The 21,092-nt window shown below is 33.2% G+C and overlaps 1 protein-coding gene across 1 annotated transcript in view; it reads left to right on the top strand.

Moving 5' to 3' along the window:
• The window catches only part of LOC118703119 (solute carrier organic anion transporter family member 6A1), a 77,277-nt gene extending 58,736 nt beyond the window's left edge, over nucleotides 1–18,541 (top strand). Inside the window, exons 8-12 of the mRNA XM_045571719.1 lie at nucleotides 1,473–1,626; nucleotides 8,315–8,502; nucleotides 11,865–11,929; nucleotides 15,297–15,434; nucleotides 18,352–18,541. Of these exons, the coding sequence (XP_045427675.1) occupies nucleotides 1,473–1,626; nucleotides 8,315–8,502; nucleotides 11,865–11,929; nucleotides 15,297–15,434; nucleotides 18,352–18,500 (694 nt within the window). The 3' untranslated portion in view covers nucleotides 18,501–18,541. The remainder of the gene's footprint in view (nucleotides 1–1,472; nucleotides 1,627–8,314; nucleotides 8,503–11,864; nucleotides 11,930–15,296; nucleotides 15,435–18,351) is intronic.
• The last annotated feature ends 2,551 nt before the right edge of the window (nucleotides 18,542–21,092 follow it).

Genomic DNA, 21,092 nt, shown 5'->3' with positions numbered 1-21,092 from the left:
GCTTGCACCTTGAGCTTAGACTTAGCTTCCAGGATTGTTCAAAATAATGTCTGTTGGTTAAGCCACCCAGTTGATTGTTTTGTTATAGCAGGCTGAGCAAACTAAGAGAACGATAAACCACTGAATGACCAGGAATGCAATAAGAATGTTTGTTTGTTTGGGGAGGGGGGCAATGGTAAAATATGTACACAGATAATAATTTAATAAAAAAAATATATTGAAAAAAAAGAATGTTTGTGTTGAAGACTTCTATATCAACATTGTTTTGGAGGCTCTAGTCATTACTGGAAGAAAAATGAAGGCATTCAGATAGGTAAAGTAGAAGTGCATCTGTATTTATTTGTCTGTATAGAAAATTTAAAACTAGTAAAATGAGTTTGGCAAGTTTGAAGGATGCAAGAGCAACATACAAAATTCTATGGTACTTCTATTTACTGCATAAAATTGGCAGAAATTAATATTAAAAATAATATTGTTAACAATAGTATCAAGAAAAGATTAATAATACAGGAATGTATAGTATTTCTATGTGCTATTTACAAACAACTGGACATATATATTAAATAAAAATATTGATGTTCATATCAAGAGAAATAAATACTTAATGGTAAATATGATAAAAGATGAGCAACAACATTAGTCATTAGGGAAATTCATATTAAAAATTACAATATGAAATTACTATATTCCTCTTAAAATGTCTAAAATAAAAAAGACTGATCATGCTAAGTGTTGATGAGGAATACAGAAAGCCAACTGAAAGTCTTATACACTTTTGATGGGAATGTAAAATAACACAACCACTGTGGAAACTGACAGTTTCTTAGAAGTTAAATGAACACATACCATATTATCCAAACATTCGACTCCTTAATATTTATTCAAGAGACATGAAAGTATATGACCATACAAAGACCACATAAGGATCAGCTACATGAAAGAAGCCTGACAAAGAAAACGGACATAATGTACTACTATATTTCACAAAATGCTATGAAATTCAAGCTAATGATAGTGTCAGACAGATGCCAGGGAGTGGAGGAATTACAAAGGAGCACAAGGAAAATTTTGGGGCAGTTGATTGTTAATATGATTGTGCTGATGGTTTTAGCCAGTTAGACTCAGTGGCTAGATAGAGTGTCGGCCTGCAGACTGAATGATCCCAGGTTCAATTCCGGTCAAGGGCACATGCCTAGGTTGTGGTCTTGATCCCCAGTAGGTGGTGTGTAGGAGGCAGCCCATCAATGATTCTCTTTTATCATTGATGTTTCTATCTTTTTCTCCCACTCCCTTCCTCTCTGAGAGGAAGGGAGTGGGAGAGAATATACATATATTTAAACTGTTTATTCTATGTCAGTTATACTTTAATAAAGGAATTTAAAAAATATTTTATGGATCTCATTGATACCTTGATGTATACATTAATAAATATACAATGGCATTATAATCACATTCAATCTCTTCTTTTACAGAACAGGGAAGTTGGGAAACCTGGCAGCTCCTTGCAATTCTCATTGTAGATGCTCATCTTCATTTTATCTTGCTATATGTGGAAGAGATAATATTGCATATTTTTCTCCTTGCTTTGCAGGCTGTAATCAATCTAAAACATTTCAAAATGAAAAGGTAATTATTTGAGCTATGCTTTTTTCTCTCCAGTAAGGGGTTGAGTTTGTGGATGATGTTTACACTATGGCAACTATGCACATAATTTAAAATTGAACATTTGTTTTCCCTGTTTGTTCTTTGATATTTACATGAATCGGGTCTCATTTTAAAATTCCCCTATATATTCATTTTGGGGGCCATTTCTGTCAGAATTCCTTATTTCCCTAGGTTTTTTACCAACCCATAGACAAATTTTTTTTTGTCATGGAAAGCAGCTAAATACTCAGCTACTTGTTTGACTCCAGATTCATTTTCTTATATCCAAAGTTGCATAAATGAGCTTTTATCTAAGTAATAGACTGTAACTTCAGCTTCTCCTCTTTAAGTAGAACAGAAGTAGGGATTCAGGCTTTAAAAATTCAATCTTTTTCTCATCTGGGTAGTTTTGAAAAGGGGAGAAAAACAGACATGTATTTCCTGACCTATAGACATCATACTACCTCCTTATTAAGCAGTAAAGTCCTTTATTAGTTATAATATAATAATCAGCTCCTCTGATTCTCTTTCCTTTCTATATGTAGAATTTCCACTCCACCAGCTTTCCTGTGGTTCTGTCGTTTAGTTGTAGTTTTCAAATTTTTGTGTGATGCAGCAGTTTAGGTGTTTACCTATGCTGACATCTTGGTTTCTCTGTTGTGTTCTTTTTGTCATATGTTTTGTTTTGTTTTAATATAGAAGTATTTTATTTAAAAATATATGTGCATATACATATAAAGTTTGCTCCATGATATTTGTCATAAGATTTTCTTACTACACTTGGGAAAACTACAAAATGAAAGTTCATATCATGTTTTGAGTAAGCTTGAGGAACTGATCAGAAGAGTAGGTAAGCTATATAAAGTCATGGTTCCCCTAAGGCATAGATCTTTGACTCAAACCCAAGTCTGTTTGTGCTTTTTTCAATATACTTCTTTATCTCATACATTTTCATATGTTTTTAATGAAATGTACTATTATTGTTGTTATTTTGTATAGTTGGTATGCATTTATATTTACCTAACCATTTCCTTGCTTTCATATGAGATCATTTTCTTTCTTCCTGAGGAACCATATTTCACCTTCTTTTATTTAAAAAAACAAAACAAAACAAAACAACAAAAAAAAACAACCTGTTTTCACTGGGTATGGAATTCTATATTGGCATTTTGAAAGATGCCATTATGTTATCTATGTCTCTGGCTGCTTTTAGGACTTATTCTCTCTCCCTTCCCTCCCCTCCCCTCCCCTCTCCTCCCCTCTCTCCTCTCTCCTCTCTCTCTTCCCCTCCCGGTAGTTTTACTTTAATGTGCCTAGATATCATTTTCATTGTATTTATTTTGGTTGGGTTTCATAGAACATCTTTAGTTTGTAGATTTCTGTCTATCAGTTGGAAAACTCTCAGCTATTTCTGTCTCACTTGTGTGTGTGTGTGTGTGTGTGTGTGTGTGTGTGTGTTTTGTGGGGAAGGGAGAGGTATATTAATATACTCTTGCAAGTACCAATGCATTTTGTCTTAAATAATACCCATTTATTAGCTCACAGTTCTACGGTCACAAGTCCAAATTATGACAGATATGACAAGCTCCTTTGCTCAGGGTCTTAGGCTAAAATCAGGGTGTTGGTTGAGCTGCATTCCTTTCTGGAGGCTCTTGGAAAGAATCTCCTTACGAGGTTGGTTAATTCAGTTCTTTGGTCTATAAAATATGGGGCCCCTCTTCACTTGCTATCTGTCTGCTAGGTCCAATTTTAGCTCTTTGAGGGCCCAATTCTTTGTCACATGACTCCCCCTCATCTTCAAGGCCAGCAACAGAAAATCTCCCTTATCACATGCTTTGAATCTCCGACTTCAGGAAAAGCTCAGTACCTTTTAAGGCTTACCTGATTAAATGAGCTTTACTTTCTCCTTTAAAAAGTCAACTATTCCATATAATAATGTAACTTAGTAAAATGTGTAGAATCCATTAATTCACAGTCCTAGGTATGATGTCCCATGAAGAGGGGGGTGGATTTTAGGTGCCATCTTAGAATTCTGCCTACCACAGACTACAAATAGACCTTTCCACTGTGTCCAGTACTCTTTTGTTCTTTTCTCTATTTTCCATCTCCTTCCACCTTTTTGCTTAAATGTATGTACTTTCTGTTGACTTGTCACATTCTCTATTCTCCAGTATCTACTTTTAAGTCCATTAAGAGGTTCTAAGTTTACTCATCATATTTTTCAGTTCTAACATTTAAGTTTTTGTCAAATCCAAATCCTGTTAAATTTCGCATCATTTAAGATATTTTATCCACTTTACCATCCATTTAAAAAAATCAGAGTGATTTTAAAGTTCTTTCTATTAAGTCCACTATCTAGATAAACTATGAGTCTATTTATATTTGTTTCTCTCTTAATTTTAAGCTAAATATTTTTATCAGTTTACAAACCTTGTAATATTATATTAAATCCTAAATGGTGTGTAGGAAAAATAACTCATATCATATTTATTATTTGGCTTCATGTATTTTCAGGATGTGTTATTATGTGCATAATTTTTTATAATTGTCACATCTAATTGTTTATTTTATATTTATAAAATCTCTTTTTCCATTTCTGGTAATACTCTTGTCTTTAAGTAATATATTACATTTTATATATTAAATAGTTACTCTAGCTTTCCTTAGTGATTTTTTCCCATGGTGCATCTTACTTCTATCATTTTATTTTTCAAATATTTGTGTCTTTATGTGTAAAGTGTCTTTTGTAGCCAGCATATAATGTGGTTTTGCTTTTTTTAATTGGAGATTTTAGAGTATTGACATTTATTATAATTATTGCCATGGTGGGTTAAGTTATACCTTCCTGATCATAGGTGTGGCTCAGTGGTTGAGCACCAACCTATCAATGAAGAGGTCATGGTTTGATTCTTAGTCAGGGCGCATGCCCAGGTTGCTGGCTTGAGCCCCAGTATGGAACATGCAGGCAACTGATCAATGATACCCTCTCATCATTGATGTTTCTATCTCTCTCTCCCTCTCTTCCTCTCTGAAATTAATAAAAATATATTTTTAAAAAGACCTACCTTCCTTTTTATTGTTTGAATTAAATATATTTTACTATTTAATTTTTATATAACTTTTGGCATTTTAGTTCTGTCTCTTTGAATAGAATTCCATAGTTTTTTGATCCTCTCAGAGCCTAATATCTGGTGATTCTATAATCTGTTCACTTAAACCTTCTTCATATTTTCACTTCTGCTTTTAGTCAGCCTGGGTTCTATAGCATGCAACCATTTTTTGTACTATATATCTTATGTCTGACCCACATCTACTTTTCATCTTTCTTTACCCTTCTCATTGTTCCAGGAGACTGATATATAGAATGAGAGCTCTTTTACCTTCCAGTTTCTGGCTGGATTAAAGTAAGAGTTCTAGTGGAAAAATCAGAAAGATGGTGAAAAAACAGTGAAGTTGTGTTTATTTTTTTGGTTCTCTCTCTGAACCATGGACTAATGGCCTCTCTGGATGGAAGGTCTTAGTTTCTTTCAGGGAAGCCTCCACATAACTATCTCCTTTTGATAACCACTTCTACTTTAAGGTCCTTCAGAAAATTCATTCAAATCAGGGGTGGGCTTATCACTAGCTGCTGCTCCTCGGACCAGGGCGGGCTGCGCATGGCTGCTCAAATTTACTTTCAGAATAAATGCTGGATCTATCTATTGTTCATTTCCTCTGATCCTTAATCTGATCCCAATCACCATTGCCTTGTACCTTGTGTCAAGATATTGATTTCAGAGAGGAAGGGCAAGAGAGATGAGAGATGAGAGAGAGAGAGAGAGAGAGAGAGAGAGAGAGAGAGAGAGAGAGAGAGAGAGAGAGAGAGAGAGATCAATGATGAGAGAGAATCATTGATCAGCTGCCTCCTGAACACCCCCACTGGGGATCAAGCCCACAACCTGGGCATGTGCCCTTGACCAGAATCAAACCTAGGACCCTTCAATCCATAGGCCGATGCTCTATCTACCAAGCCAAACTGGCTAGGGCTTGATTCAAGAGCTTTTTAATGCTGTCTCTGCTTTCACCTTAACAATCATAGGTGAGACTAGTAGTCTCAATATAATAACCAAGTGACATTTTAAAATATCATCTATAGGTAAGATATGTACACATATAATACCTTAATTAAAAAATATCATCTATAATAATAAAAGGATAATATGCTAATTAGACCAGATGACCTTCCGGATGAAGCTGGGGCTTTGAGGGAAGCTGGGTTCTGGGTGCCTGCCAGCTGCTGGAGGGAAGCCTGGGTCCTGTGTGCCAGAGGGAAGCTGATGCCAGCAACTGGGGGAAGGAAGGCCTAGTCTTGCACAAATTTTGTGCATCAGGCCTCTAGTCCTATATAATAAAAGTGTATCTGAATAGCTGAACGATGGTTGATGGGGGTGGGGCTGGCAAGCACGTGGTGCAAGGCCAGCCAATGCGCACATCAGTGGGCAGAGAGAGGGGATAGTAGTGATTGGGGGGTGACGGTGACCAGTGGCAACAGAGAGGTGACTGAGGGGTGGGGCCGGCTACTCACCGGCTACACCATCCCCTGATCAGCCTACCTGGTTGCCTCCCACAGAGTGAGGCCAGACTGTAGCTTAGTCCCCAGGGAGCAGGCCTAAGCCATCAGTCAGACATCTTCTGAGAGCTCCAGGATTGTCAGAGGATGCAGGCCAGGCTGAAGGGCCCTTTCACCTCCTCCCCCCAAGTGGATAAATTTTCATAAACCAGGCCTATGGTTTAAACATACACTGAGTGGCCAGATTATTATGATTTCTGAATGCATAATAATCTGGCCACTCAGTGTATATCCTATATAATAAAAGGCTAATAGGCAAATTGTCCCCTCAACCAGGAGTTCAACCAGCAGGCCCGCCAGCCAACCTAATCTGGCCACTCACATTACTAAGTTTAAAAACCAAAGTTCTTAAATTGGTGTTGTAATTTATCAGTTTTTGTATAATTGAATCTCCCCTCATTAATTTTATTTTCTCTTAGTTTGCTTCATGTTCACTCTGCTTCAGCCACATTTTTCTCCTTGCTTTTATGAAGCATGATTTTGCTTTCCTACCTGAGATGTAGTCATTGAGGTAGTCACTCATTATGAGAAGTTTACCCCTAGAAGTCCTACATTTCTATTGTATTGTTTAATGTGTTTTCATTAACACCAAGAATGATGTTTAGTATTTAGTACATCAGCACTAAAAAAATATGGTGGAATGAATAATTTGGCAGTTTAGATATTTCTTCTCTCTCTCTTTCAACTTAATTTTTAAAAATAAATTTCTTTATTGATTAAGGTGTTACATATGTGTCCTTATTCCCCATTACCTCCCCATCCTCCCACCCCCCAATATCTCTCTCTCTATCTCTTTTTTTTTTTTTTGACATATTTAGTAACTACTTAGTAACTCCTACAAACTGAGATGATTTTTGGATGATCATTTTATGAATCATTCAGATTTAAGTCATTTTAAAAAATTAATTCACTTTTCTTTGATTCAAGTCATTTTTGTTACCTCTTATACCTTCTCTAGTAACCTAGTTCCCTATTTCTGTTGAATTTATGATAATTTTTTAAACTAGAATATTTTAAATAGATTAGTAAATTCCTAATTGTTCTCTGTATCATCAAAATCTGGTTAGTTCTTGGAAATATCACTTTTTCATCTTTCTTGAATTATCAGCCCTACAATAACTACCCCAAATTTTCATTGGCTCCCACTTAGGGATGTATTGTGCCTTTTATTGGCCCTAAGTACTTTGCCTTTGTAAGCAACAAAATAAAAAAATAAAAAATTAAATTAATTTGTAAAAATCAATGTATACCTGTACTAGTATGATTCATTATTATTATATTCATTTAAAAATTTTTAAAAGCCCTAACTGGTTTGGCTCACTGGATAAAGCATCGGCCTACGAACTCAAGGATCCCAGGTTCAATTCCAGTCAAGGGCATGTACTATGGTTGTGGGCACATCCCCAGTAGCGGGTGTGCAAGAGGCAATGATTGATGTTTCTGATTCTATCCCTCTCCCTTCTCTGTAAAAAAATCAATAAAATATATTTTAAAAAATTTTTAAAAGACACTGGAATTACAACAGTTGTATGTGTCCTTAATGTATTAGTGCCCTAAATAATGCCTATTCTGCTGAATAGATAATATCCCTTCCATCATTACATAGAAAATAAAGTCTTATCTTTGCAGTATAGTCCCCAAACCTTCCATAGTTGGGTAACTGTCCATATCAGCTAAAGTTCAATTTTATTTATTACAGTATACTTAATTCCCCTCAATTTACATAGCTCTCCAAAAATTATTTGTGCTTTTAGGTGTAAATATTTTTGGTGGAATTTCTTAAATTAATAGAACTTTTTCTAAGTAACTATAATTACATACACACACACACACACACACACACACACACACAAATACTTGAATTTTTGTTAGGTAAAATAGCTTGGACTTATCATTAATGTTTCATTTCTAAATGATGACTGGCATATTTAATGTAAGGGCATTTACTAATACAACTAGCTAGTCTCCATGTAGTTATTGATTTAGTTTTATTTTACAGTAACAAGTTTTTTCTTTATGATTATATTTCTAAAAGATAATTTTCCATCTTTTTTATCATAGACATATTTCAATTGTTCTTGCATTGATGAAGGAATAACAATATCAGATGAGCAAGGTGATTTTATTGATGCCAGACTTGGGAAATGTAAATCAGATTGCTATAAATTACCTATGTTCATTGTTTTTTTCTTTTCAATGATTGTATTTGCTGGTTTCTCTGGTATACCAAACATGTTGATCATCCTTCGGTATGTATATTATTATTCATAATAATTTACTTTTAGTATATAAGAAGACAACTTTTAGGAAGATTTAAAATATAGTAGTAAATTGTTTACTATTTTGTTTCACTGTAGGTTACTGCTAGAGGGGAAATTGTTACATTCTCCAAATTAATGTGTATGTTTAATTCTCTATTTTGATTAATTTATTTGCATAAATTCCAATGATATCAAATTTAGTTCAAATTAAGTAATTAGCATTAACATAGAAAATTCATATATAGGCAAATTGTTACATCATCAAAATTTATGTGTATGTCTAATTCTTTATCTAACTTATTTGAATAGTCTATAGATACCCCATTTAATTTAGCTTTAACATAAAACAAAACTAAATTTAAATATTTAATGTACCACACCCAGAAAATTCATAAATATAGGAAAGTTCTTAATTACAACACAGATCAAATTATAATGTTGAGTCATTGGTTGTAGGTATTTATTGAATATTTACTTCTCTATTAGCAAATTTAACTATGAAAAAACATCAGTATTATCAACAAAGGAACACACTTTTTAGAATTTTGCTACATATGTTTAACATTTTTCTAAATTAAAATAGCATTTGTTATTCTTTTGTTTTTCCAGAATATGTAAAATAGACAATATTTTATCACATTAATAGAAAAATGGGTCATTATCTTAAAATTATTTTTCCCAGGGACTAACATATGAATTTAAGTCATGGGGAGCAATTTTTTTGCCCCTTAAGAAAGTAGACTAGAGAACATGAATAATTATGTGCAGAAATAAAATCTGAATTGGGCACATGTGGTCTCTGCCTTCAATGGTCTTGCAATTAAAAACATTTTTAATATAGATTTTAAAGAAAGAGATTTGCTTTCCACTTATTTATGCATTCATTGGTTGATTCTCGTATATGCCCTGACCCATGATCAAACCCAAGACCTTGGCTTAGCAGGACAACACTTTAACCAACTGAGCTACTGGGCCAGGGCAATGAGGTTGCAACTGAAATGGAGGATGAAACTTGAACATATAAATATAAGAAGCAGCTTTTTTTATTACTTATACATTTTTTAAAAATATATTTTATTGATTTTTACAGAGAGGAAGGGAGAGAGATAGAGAGCTAGAAATGTCGATAAGAAAAAAACATCGACCAGCTGCCTCTTGCACACCTCCCACCAGGAATGTGCCCGCAACCAACATACATGCCCCTGACTGGAATCGAACCTGGGACCTTTCAGTCCGCAGACCGACGCTCTACCACTGAGCCAAACCAGTTTCGGCTTATTACTTATACATACATATGTCTGGCACTTAAACTATAAGGACCAATAAGATATGGACATTGACTTTAAGTTTATTAGAGTTTAATAGGGGGAGAAAAACACTTAAAAAGAACTACATTGGCCGAAACCGGTTTGGCTCAATGGATAGAGCGTTGGCTTGGGGACTGAAAGGTCCCGGGTTCGATTCCGGTCAAGGGCATGTACCTTGGTTGCGGGCATATCCCCAGTAGGGGGTGTGCAAGAGGCAGCTGATCGATGACTCTCTCTCATCGGTGTTTCTAACTCTCTATCTCTCTCCCTTCCTCTCTGTGCAAAATCAATAAAAATATATTTTAAAAAAATAAAAAAAATAAAAAGAAGTACATTGAATAGTTAGAGGTGCCTTGTTTAAAGCTTATAAAACTGACCCAGAACAAAGTGAAGAAAATGGTAATTTTTACTTAGGAAAATTTAGAAAACTTACAGAAGGTGTAACACTTGAACTAAGTTATAAAGATAAGTAATTTCTCATAATGCAAGTAGACTGGGGACAAGTTTTCAATAGGAAAAGTGAGCAGTGAAAATAGATGCTAAACGCATAAAATATGTGGGCAAGGAGTTTTGTTATGACAGGAGTAATATAATGGTGAAATGGGACAAGGAGATTTGAGCTTCCTTAGGACCTAATAATGTATGGTTTTCTTTGCCATGCTAATGTGAATGATGTTATCCCATGTACACCCAGAAGTCATTGACAATAAACTTCAGAAGTAAAAGTGACCAAATATGCATTTTACTTATTTATTCATTTTTCAAATATGCATTTTAGATAGAGTACCTTGAAAATAGTGTGGAAGATGATGAAAGAGGGAAAACTAAAAGAGGAAAGAATTTAGGACATAATTTTATTTTATTTCTTCTTCTTATTTTACTTTAAAAAAATCTTTATTGTTAAAAGTATTATATAGGTCCTCCATTATCCCCCATTAACCTCTTCCAGCCTGCTCCCCTTCTTATTTTTTAGACTCTTAAAAGAATTAAATCTTAATTGTTGAAAGTATTATATACGTCCTCCTTTCTCCCCATTTATCCTTTATATTCTGTCCCCACTCTCCACCCCAAGCCTTCACCACCCTATTGTTTATGTCCATGGGTTATACATATATGCATTGAAGTACTTTGGTTGATCTTTGCCCACCCAAACACCCTCTCCTGCCTTCCCTCTGATATTCACCAGTCTGTTCTATGCTTCTGTGCCTCTGGTGGGAATGCAGACAGGTGCAACCAGTGTGGAAAACAGTATGAAGTTTCCTCACAAAGTTAAATATGGAACTGCTATTTGACCCAATAATCCAACTTCTAGGAATATATCCTAAGAAAACTAAAGCACCAATCAGAAAGAAATATGCACCCCTATGTTCATAGCAGCACAATTAACAATAGCTAAGATCTGGAAACAAGCAAAGCGCCAATCAGTAAATGAGTGGATAAAAAAGCTGTGGTACATTTGTACCATGGAACACTATGCAGAAGTAAAAAAGAAGAATCTCTTACCCATTGAGACCACATAGAGGGAGCTGGAGAGTATTATGCTAAGTGAAATAAGCCAGTCAGAGAAAGACAAGTCTTATGTGATCCTCACTCATATGTGGAATCTAATTAACAAAACGTTCATCCAAAAACAGAGAAGCATGGAACAGAGTGAGAAATCTCTAAGGGAAGGCTGGCGGAGGGTGGGTGCATGGAAAAAAAACATATTAAAAAAAATAAAGAAATAAAACCAAAGAATGAAGAAAGAGAAGTGGGGAAACTATGATTTATTTATTTATTTTTTTCAGGATTCTGGGGCAGGGATTTGGGCCATAACTGCTTACCCCTTGTGAAGAGCAAAATCTCAGAATTGGTTGGCAAAGGGCAGGGTATGGAGAAATGGGAGGAGTTGTAATTCTTTAATTGAAGCAGATCAAATTTTGTTAATTATCCAAAGATTCTTAGTTTCATTCATATACTGGGAAAAAATTAACCTTGAATCTAGAAAACTTTCTCTGAAACTAATGATAACAATGTTTTAATAATATTGCTATTTGCTTGCAGGATTGTAGCTGAGAAACAACGTTCTCTAGCGATGGGTTTGACCTATGTGTTTTTGAGAGTATTTGGTATGAACTTTTAGCAATTTTTTATTGCATTGAAATGTTCATATTTTCATGTGTCTATATTTTCACATGTACATTTACAATTTCAAATAGATAATAATGGCAATCAGCAAAACAAGTGAATGGGGGAGACAAAACAATGTAAAAAGATAATATAACCCATCCTGTCACATAAAATATGCATTAATGTTATATTCAATTAAAAGAGATCATTTATTTGATCAGAAGTATGTTCATCAGGTTCATCCAGTTGGTGTGTGAAGCTGAAATAAAACATATAAGCATAATAATTATTCATTACTTTTTATTTGAGAAGTCAATAACTTAGATGAGTGCTTTTAAACATTTCATTATCAAAGTCACTGAATCTGATGTTTTTAAAGATTTGTATCCAAAGTACAAATTAATTTTGCTGAGGGTAATGCACTCTGTTCTCCAGGCTTTCTTAAAATAGCAAAAACTAGCTTTCAAATCCACAGTATGACTATTATTAGGACCCCTATTCAAGAAGTTGATTGAAAACATTGGTGGGGTAAGAAAATAAGATTAAACTGAAGACTGAAAGACAGGATAAATGAAGTTAAGAATGTAGAAAAATTGGCCGAAACCGGTTTGGCTCAGTGGATAGAGCGTCTGCCTGCGGACTAAAAGGTCCCAGGTTCAATTCTGGTCAATGGCATGTACCTTGGTTGTGGGCACATCCCCAGTAGTGGGTGTGCAAGAGGCAGCTGATCGATGATTCTCTCTCGATGTTTCTAACTCTCTATCCTTCTCTCTTCCTCTCTGTAAAAAAAAAATTATATATATATATATATATATATATATATATATATATATATATATGTATAAAAACCTGAAAAATAAAAAAATAAATAAAAATAACAACAACTGTTTTGTTTTGTTTTGTTTTTTTAAAAAAAAAGAATGTAGAAAAATTTAAGTGTGGCTCTGATGTGGATCAGAGAAATCATTCCATAGCTACATTAGTAGGCAGGGTTAAAATTAGCTTTAACGGGGGGAAAAATAGAGGATATTTTTATAGTGAACAATGGTCCACTAGACAAGGACAGACTTTTAAAACCTGTTAACCGGGGAATTCCCTTTTTAATTACGCAACATATAACAGGCGCATACTCTTTCACTAGGACGTGCCAGTACATCACGCCCGGAGGACGTAATTTCATATTATTATTTTTTTATACTTAAAATAAATGAAAAGACTATGAAATATATATATATATATATATATATTTATTTATTTATATATAAAACAGAAAGGAAAATACAAAATTACAAACAAATAGAAAAGAATACCAACAAAAAAATGGAAACATCAAATTAAAATATTATAAATTTTACAAACAATTATAAAGATTACAAAAAATCTATATTTTTTACTTTGATACACAATAAAAAATATAAAAAAGTTAACAATTACAGAACAATAAACAAAAGCACACAAATAAAATAGAAATATTGAGTTTAAAAAATTGAAATATAGATGTAAAAATTCAAAATTCAACTTCCGTGTGATATATTTTAAAACAATTATTGATACATAGTGCTACCTTACAATCTGGACACCAGTATGTAGATTCTTTCCTAACACCTTTTTTGTAGCAAACTCGGCATTTCCTGGATTTAGTTTTTTCTTTATCGCTTTTCATTTGTTCTGGAAAATGCCTTTCAACTAAGCGTGATGGTTTAGATGTACAGCTGCTTGTTGATGTCTTTGGGTGGGTTTTCACTATGTTTTATCTACCAATTTCTCTACACACTCTATCAAAAAGTGTAATAGATCCAAATGACCTTTATCTTTTTTGTATATAATATATGCATTGAAGCAGCACATATCAATTAATCGTAGAAATTTTTTTTTACCCTATTACGGGCAGCCTTGTAGGCCACCATAACTCCATCTACCAAATCCTCGCAGGACAACGTTCGGTTTTTCTTGCCTTCTTCCTCTCTTTTCAATCCTTGTCTTTTCATCATTATGAATAGAACTGAACATCAATACGTCTTTTTATCCTTCCATTTTAAAACCATAAGTTTGTCTTTGAATCTTACTATATGTTCATTTTTCTGTAATTTTTTTGTTTTTATTTCACTGGGGATTCCGACTCTGTTTATCCTCATTGTTCCAACAATGTCTGTATTATTTTGACACAAGAGTTCAGCCAAATGAATTGACGTATAGAAATTATCTAAGTAAATCCTATACCCTTTATTCAGTAAGTCATGTGTTAACTCCAAAACAATTCTTGTTGAACACGTCCACCACTCTCACTAGCGAAATTATACTGATTCCCTCCGTGTCTTAAATTCATGTGGAGACATGTATGGATGACTAATACCTTTGTTGTTTGGAAATATACATCACGCCCATTTCAGGGCGCAACATATATTTCAAAGACGTATTCATATGTCCTACCTGTACCCTATATTGTTTACGTTTGACGTATGTATATGTCCCACTCCGTTAACAGGTTAATGGAAGATGGAGCATAACAAACAGCAAATTCATAGACAGAAAAGAACCCAGTGAGACATGCATTTTTAAATGGGTGTGGGTAGTATAAGATGTTTCAGATATAGACTGTTTCTAAAATTCTCTGTAGCATCAGAGAATTTTAAACTGAAGAATTATTTTATCTGATTTGCTTTTAAAATATAACTCTGTTGCTGAAGGAAGAAATAATAGAATATAATGTGCAGAAAATGGAAATGGAGGTTCTAAAATATAATTCATATTCACAATAAATTAGATTCTGGGGTTGCAGTATAGACAAAGAGAAATCAACACATCCAATATACTGTATGTTTGGAGTTAGTGTTAGAAAGGTTTATCATGGATTGGAAAATTATCATGGGAAATGGAGAAAAAGCATAATAGGCTTAGGATTTTTTACCTTGAGCCATTATATACAACACGACAGCACTCACTGAGACAGGGGTTTCTGATATTGGATAGTGGTTCTTAAAATCAGTATTTAGTATCTTATGTTTAAAATACCTTTTTCTTAAATATTTCACTAAAAAATTCACAACAATTTTGAGATGTCAACTAAATGACATCATGCACACTATTCTGAAAAGATTCAATTCTACCAAGGATAAGGATTTTTCAAAAACACGTTGTTTCTAATTATTAACAATATTATCTATAAGTAAATTCTTAGACTATTTTATATTATTATCCAGGACCAATTTTTAGATAATTTAAAATGTTATGTTTACAGTGATGATAACTAAATTTATTATAGATAGATAGATAGATAGATAGATATTTAATTTTAGGATGAAAATTATTCTGATACCAACCTATAATGTTTTTATACAGAATTAACAACTACTGCATTTTTCATAGGGACTATACCTGGACCAATAGTTTTTAAAATGGTAGGAGAAACTTCTTGTACCTTTCGGGATAGTGGACAGTGTGAAGGCACAGGAAGTTGTTGGATCTATGACGGAATAAAAATGGCCTACCTATTTTTAGGAATATGTAAGTGATATCTATTAAAGAAATGTAAAGAAGTAAAGTTATTTTAAAACCTTATGGTTATTTAAAGTAAAGTACAGTCATAATAAACGATCAACAAATGGATACTTTGATGATTAAAGAAGCCTTATATCATTACATAGGAAATATTTTTGAAACTAAAGTATTATAGAATTTATGTAAATAATTGGGTCACTACATTAAATACACTGTTGTTTTATATGATTCCTGAGTAGAGAGTGGTGATTATCAGAATTTTCATTTCGGGAGTAATTTTGCCTGTATACATATCTAACCAAGTTATTTGATCTTGTGACCCTTTCCCTTTCCACAGTAAAAGATTGTATGATTAAAAATTATTTTTTGGCCAAAACCAGTTTGGCTCAGTGGATAGAGCGTCAGCCTGCGGACTTAAGGGTCCCAGGTTCGATTCCGGTCAGGGGCATGTACATTGGTTGCAGGCACATCCTCAGTAGCGGGTGTGTGGGGGGCAGCTGGTCAATGATTCTCTCTCTTCAATGTTTCTTACTCTCTATCTCTCTCCCTTCCTCTCTGTAAAAAAACAATAAAATATATATTTTTTAATTATTTTTTGGCACTACTAAAGAGCATCAACATACTCTTACCCCACTTAAATGTAAATTTCATATAGTCTCATGCTCAATGATATAACAGTGCTTGGCACATAGCAAGCATCCAGTAATGATTGAACAAATAAGAGATATAGGGAAATGAGATACTAGGGTGGTGTGAGCTATTGGGGATAATGTTGGGAAGTCTAGATATTACTTGGGAAACATCACTAATCTTCCTGTATTTCAATGTTTTCATCTGTAAAAAGAAGATTTAGACTACATAATTTCTGAAGTCTTAATCATTATTAACATTGAATGATTTTTATTGTATACTAATAGATGCTATTGGTGTGATAAATAATTTAAAGTGCTTTTTTATGTTTTGTGATTTTACTGAGTTCAGTACTTCAAAGAACCACATAATGATAGGCTCTAATATTTAACAGGAACAATTATTTGTTTGATAAACAGTATACAGTAGTGCCTTCTAATTCAGAAATTAATTTTCCAGCAAACTTAGTCAACATTTAACCTGAATAAAGTAAAATTTAAGAAAAATATTAAAAAGTAAAAATGACATTTAAGAAGTCAAAATAGCCGGCACCTGTTTGGCTCAGTGGATAGAGCGTCAACCTGTGGACTGAAAGGTCCCGGGTTCTATTCCGGTCAAGGGCATGTACCTTGGTTGCGGGCACATATCCAATAGGGGGTGTGCAAGAGGCAGCTGGTCAATGATTCTCTCTCATCGATGTTTCTCTCTATCCCTCTCTTCCTCTCTATAAAAAAATCAATAAAATATATTTTAAAAAAAAGAAGTCAAAATAATTTTTCCAGAGATAATTCAACAAAACCATTACGAATTCCTCTTAAAATACTGCTGAGCCTTTAAATATTCATATTATTCTATAGCAGTAGTTAGTGCTTTTAAATTTTTAAAAAATTTTTTGTGTATGTACTGTAGGTTATCTGTTCTCCTTTATGTACATTTGGGTTGTTTATGGTGTTTGGCTATAGTATTTAAATGTATGAAATATTATTGTGTCATTATAAATGTCATACTCATTAATTTTTTCTATTTTATCTTTTGAAGCCACTATTATTAATATTGTTAGATAATTGATATTGTGGCTCTGAAATATTTTTTAAAATTATATTTTTATTGATTTCAGAGAGGAAGGGACAGGGAGAGATAGAAACATCAATGCTGAAAGAGAATCACTGACCACCTGCCTCCTGCATGCTCCGCACTGTGATCGAGCCCACAACCCTGGGCATTTGCCCTTGACTGGAATCCAACTGGAGACCATTCACTCCACAGGCCAGTGCTCTAGCCACTGATCCACACCAGCCAGGGCAATATTTTTTTTACTGTAATCAACATGTTTATTTTCACCCAAAGTTCAAATGCTTTTATTTATTTATTTATTTGTTTATTTGTTTGTTTGTTTATTTAAATATATTTTGATCTTTTTTTACAGAGAGGAAGGGGGAGGGAGATAGAGTTAGAAACATCGATGAGAGAATCATCCATCAGCTGCCTCTTGCACACCCCCTACTGGGTACAAGCCCTTGACCAGAATCAAACCTGGGACCTTTCAATCCACAGGCCGATGCTCTATCCACTGAGCCAAACCAGTTTCAGCAAGTTAAACTACTTTTAAATAATACTTGTACTATATTAACTTTCTGGAACTTGAAACATGAAAATGACTTTTTAAACACTGTACAATCAATTGATATTTGTAAAATACTTCTGTTTATATTGGAAAATCATAAATACAATAGTTCAAGAAAAGTAAAGTTTTATGAAATGACTTAAACAGGTTCTAGTTCTTATTACTAATTAAGTTTTGAAGGTAGACATCTTGATATTCTGTAAAATAATAGCACATGTTGCATATTTCTAGGACTCATGTCTAAGAAATCTAAAAGGTTTTGTAGCCCTAGCTGGTTTGGCTCAGTGGATAGTGTGTCGGCCTGTGGATGGAAGGGTTCCGGGTTTGATCCCAGTAAAGGGCACATACCCTGTTTGGGGCACTTGAAAGAGACAACCAATCAATGTGTTTCTCTCATATCAATATTTCTCTGTGTCTTTCACTCTCTCTCTGAAAATCAATGGATAAATATCCTTGGGTGAGGAATAAAAAAAAAAAAAGTTGTGTAAACATTTTTAAAATCTCCTTTAAATAACTTGATATGTTTATGACATTAATTACATCGGGAAATTGGTACATTTAAAGATAAAATATACTTCCTTTTCTTTGGTGAGTGGCAGTCTTTCCGTAAACATTTTTACTTTAAATAAATTGACAAATCTGATGGTTGTATTTTTTTTTTTAATTTAGGTGTTCTTGGCAAACTATCCACCATCGTCTTCACTGGTATTGCATTTGTCCTATACGAAAAGTTTGTAAGGGAAAACAATGATGCCTTAACTCCAAATGCAAGGAACCCAAAAGGAAAACAAAAAGAAAAAAAGAAAACTAATTTATAAGTGGATTATCATTGTGTAAGAATTATGCATTGTCAGCCTATCAGTGGAATATTATATTAATATTTATCTATGTTATATATTTATAGTATATTTATTATATTTATGTTATGTTTATATTATTAATATTTATTGAATGTTTAAATTTTAAAATAATATAATTATCCTAAGAAAAAGGGAATATGTTAATTGACCCTCATGCCATTGCAAAGATGGTGGTGTCCACAGCCAATAAAAATGGAATATGCCAATTGACTACCCCACCTTCAGAGATGGCGGCACCCACAGTCACATATTGGTGGCGCCCAGTCCCCTCAGCCCCGCTGGGGTGCCAAGTGCACAGTAAGGCACAGGCAAGCCTTGGATGGTGGTTGCCCAGCCATCCAGGACCACCCAAGGCTCAGTTGAGGCTTGCACTGCCAGCAGTGGCAGCCAGCAGAAGTGTGGTGGGGTGTTGCCTTCCCCCATCACTGGTTCGCCTTCTTCCCCTGAAGGCTCCCAGACTGTGAGAGGGGGCAGGCCAGGCTGAGGGATGCCCCCTCCAATGCATTAATTTTCATGCATTGGGCCTCTAGTATGTTTAATAAATAAATGTGATACCTATGATCCTATTATATTTTTAGTATAAATATAATAATATAGTCTGTGTTTTGAATTTTTAAAATATATTCTTATACAGTTGATATTTTTAATAGAGTCATAATACTTTAGAGAAAAGGATGAAGTGGAAGTGGGAAAATACTATTAATTCTGAGTATTTAATAATACTTGTACTATATTCACTTTCTGAAACTTGAAACATAAAAATGACTTTTAAGACACTATATGATCAATTAACTCAAGTTAGTTCAAGTTACATATTAGTTATTGGCCTTTGATTATATTAGGTTACTTAGGTTTTATATGCTTTCTTTTTGTTGCTTTTTATTTGCATTATGGATATTTATTTCTCAATAAGTTTTCAAAACAAAATTAAATTTGCCATTCTAATTCATATAAAATTTTAAATTGATGTTATAATTATTCTAAATTTTTTTTAAACTTTTACAAAATTAAAAAATAAATAAATAAATAAACTTTTACAAAATTAATATTTTACTTAACTTTCATTTGATCATGGAAAGGTTTTCTTAGAAAATTTCTCTGGTCAATTGGCCAGTTTACAATAAATATTTCCATGGTCCTTTAATTTTAGTAGAATAAAATTCAGTTTGATCCATAATAGCTCTCTATTTTTAACTTCACTTGAATTTTATTGATTAAAAACTAGTACCTGATACCTGACTTGATATCCATTTTTGTGCTTTTGTATTTAATTTTGTGATTAATAATAATAATTTCATGTGAAGACACATTCAAATTTTTATGTAGAAAGTGTTTCAGCCATTTGTGCAAATTTTCTTAAGTTTAAATGTGTCAATAAAATGTTTTTGTTATAATTACTTCATGTATTTTTGAACATCCATGCAAATTATTTAGCAATTTTCCAAATATTGGAATGAAAATCAGATTGTTATAAAACAAAAATTTTTCTACAATGGTTTTTATTCTCTTGGAAGAAAGAACAACTGATAACATTTCTCCTTTGTTATTCATATTAGTCAATGATTTAGTGTGTAAGGGTAGAAATAGTTTTATTTGAGGTCATCTATAGCAGAAAGAAATGTGAAGCAAGGAGTATTCATATCATACTATATATGTTTCTTCCTTAACTGCGACATGCAATTTATAAAAATTTATGTTAGTCTTTACATGAAACTCTAACTGCTTGGCTCTTCTCTATTTGAACCAGCAGGATTGCAGAACATCTGAGGATCAGAGTTTGAGAACAGGAGTTTCTCCTTCAAAGATTCTACAAAATGTGTTGCTGTACTTCACATTCAAAAAGAAAAATCAGACATAATATTTACCTAAGTAGTATCTATAGAAATCTTTCTTTTCAGAATAAAGTACTTTCTTATGAAACATTCCTAATATGTTTTTAATATATATAGGATTTTAAACGTTAGTTTTCAACATAGATACTTGTAGGAGAATTAGAAGTTTAATTGTTTTGGGTTACTTATATCCTTTCTTAACATTCTACTGGCTAAAAATAGTATTTGATAATTTATATAATTAGGAAATCAGGTAAAACAATGGCATTCAGATCCATTTTGAAGGTGCTAGTAATGTGTATGTATGTATAAATACATATCATCATAGAATTGATGAGACTTTATTTGTACTCTTCAAATAGCATTGTTAAAAAAACAAAACAAAATGAAAAAACAAGCCAGCAAAAGTATAAGCAAAATTATACTAATTTGAGGAGTAGCATTAAGACTTTAAATACAACGTTCTGCTACATTAGAACATACAATAGTTCATATGTCAGAGACTAGTTCATAGAGGATTGGTAAATGATGTAAATACAACTGAGAGAAATGATGTAAATATAACTCAGACATTCCATTCATTAATACCAATTTTGTGGCTTTTGAAACAATCTGGGGAAGTTTTCTCACTATTAAAGAGAAGACCTTAGCAATAAATTACGTTTTAAGAAAAAAATAGCTAAAAATTCTACAGAAATACTTTTCTTCTAGAATCAGT

Source organism: Pipistrellus kuhlii, unplaced genomic scaffold, assembly GCF_014108245.1.
Source record: "Pipistrellus kuhlii isolate mPipKuh1 unplaced genomic scaffold, mPipKuh1.p scaffold_m20_p_4, whole genome shotgun sequence".
NCBI classification, from domain to species: Eukaryota; Metazoa; Chordata; class Mammalia; order Chiroptera; family Vespertilionidae; genus Pipistrellus; species Pipistrellus kuhlii.
Note: the sequence above shows the minus strand (reverse complement) of the source record. Positions and strands in the feature narration are given on the sequence as shown.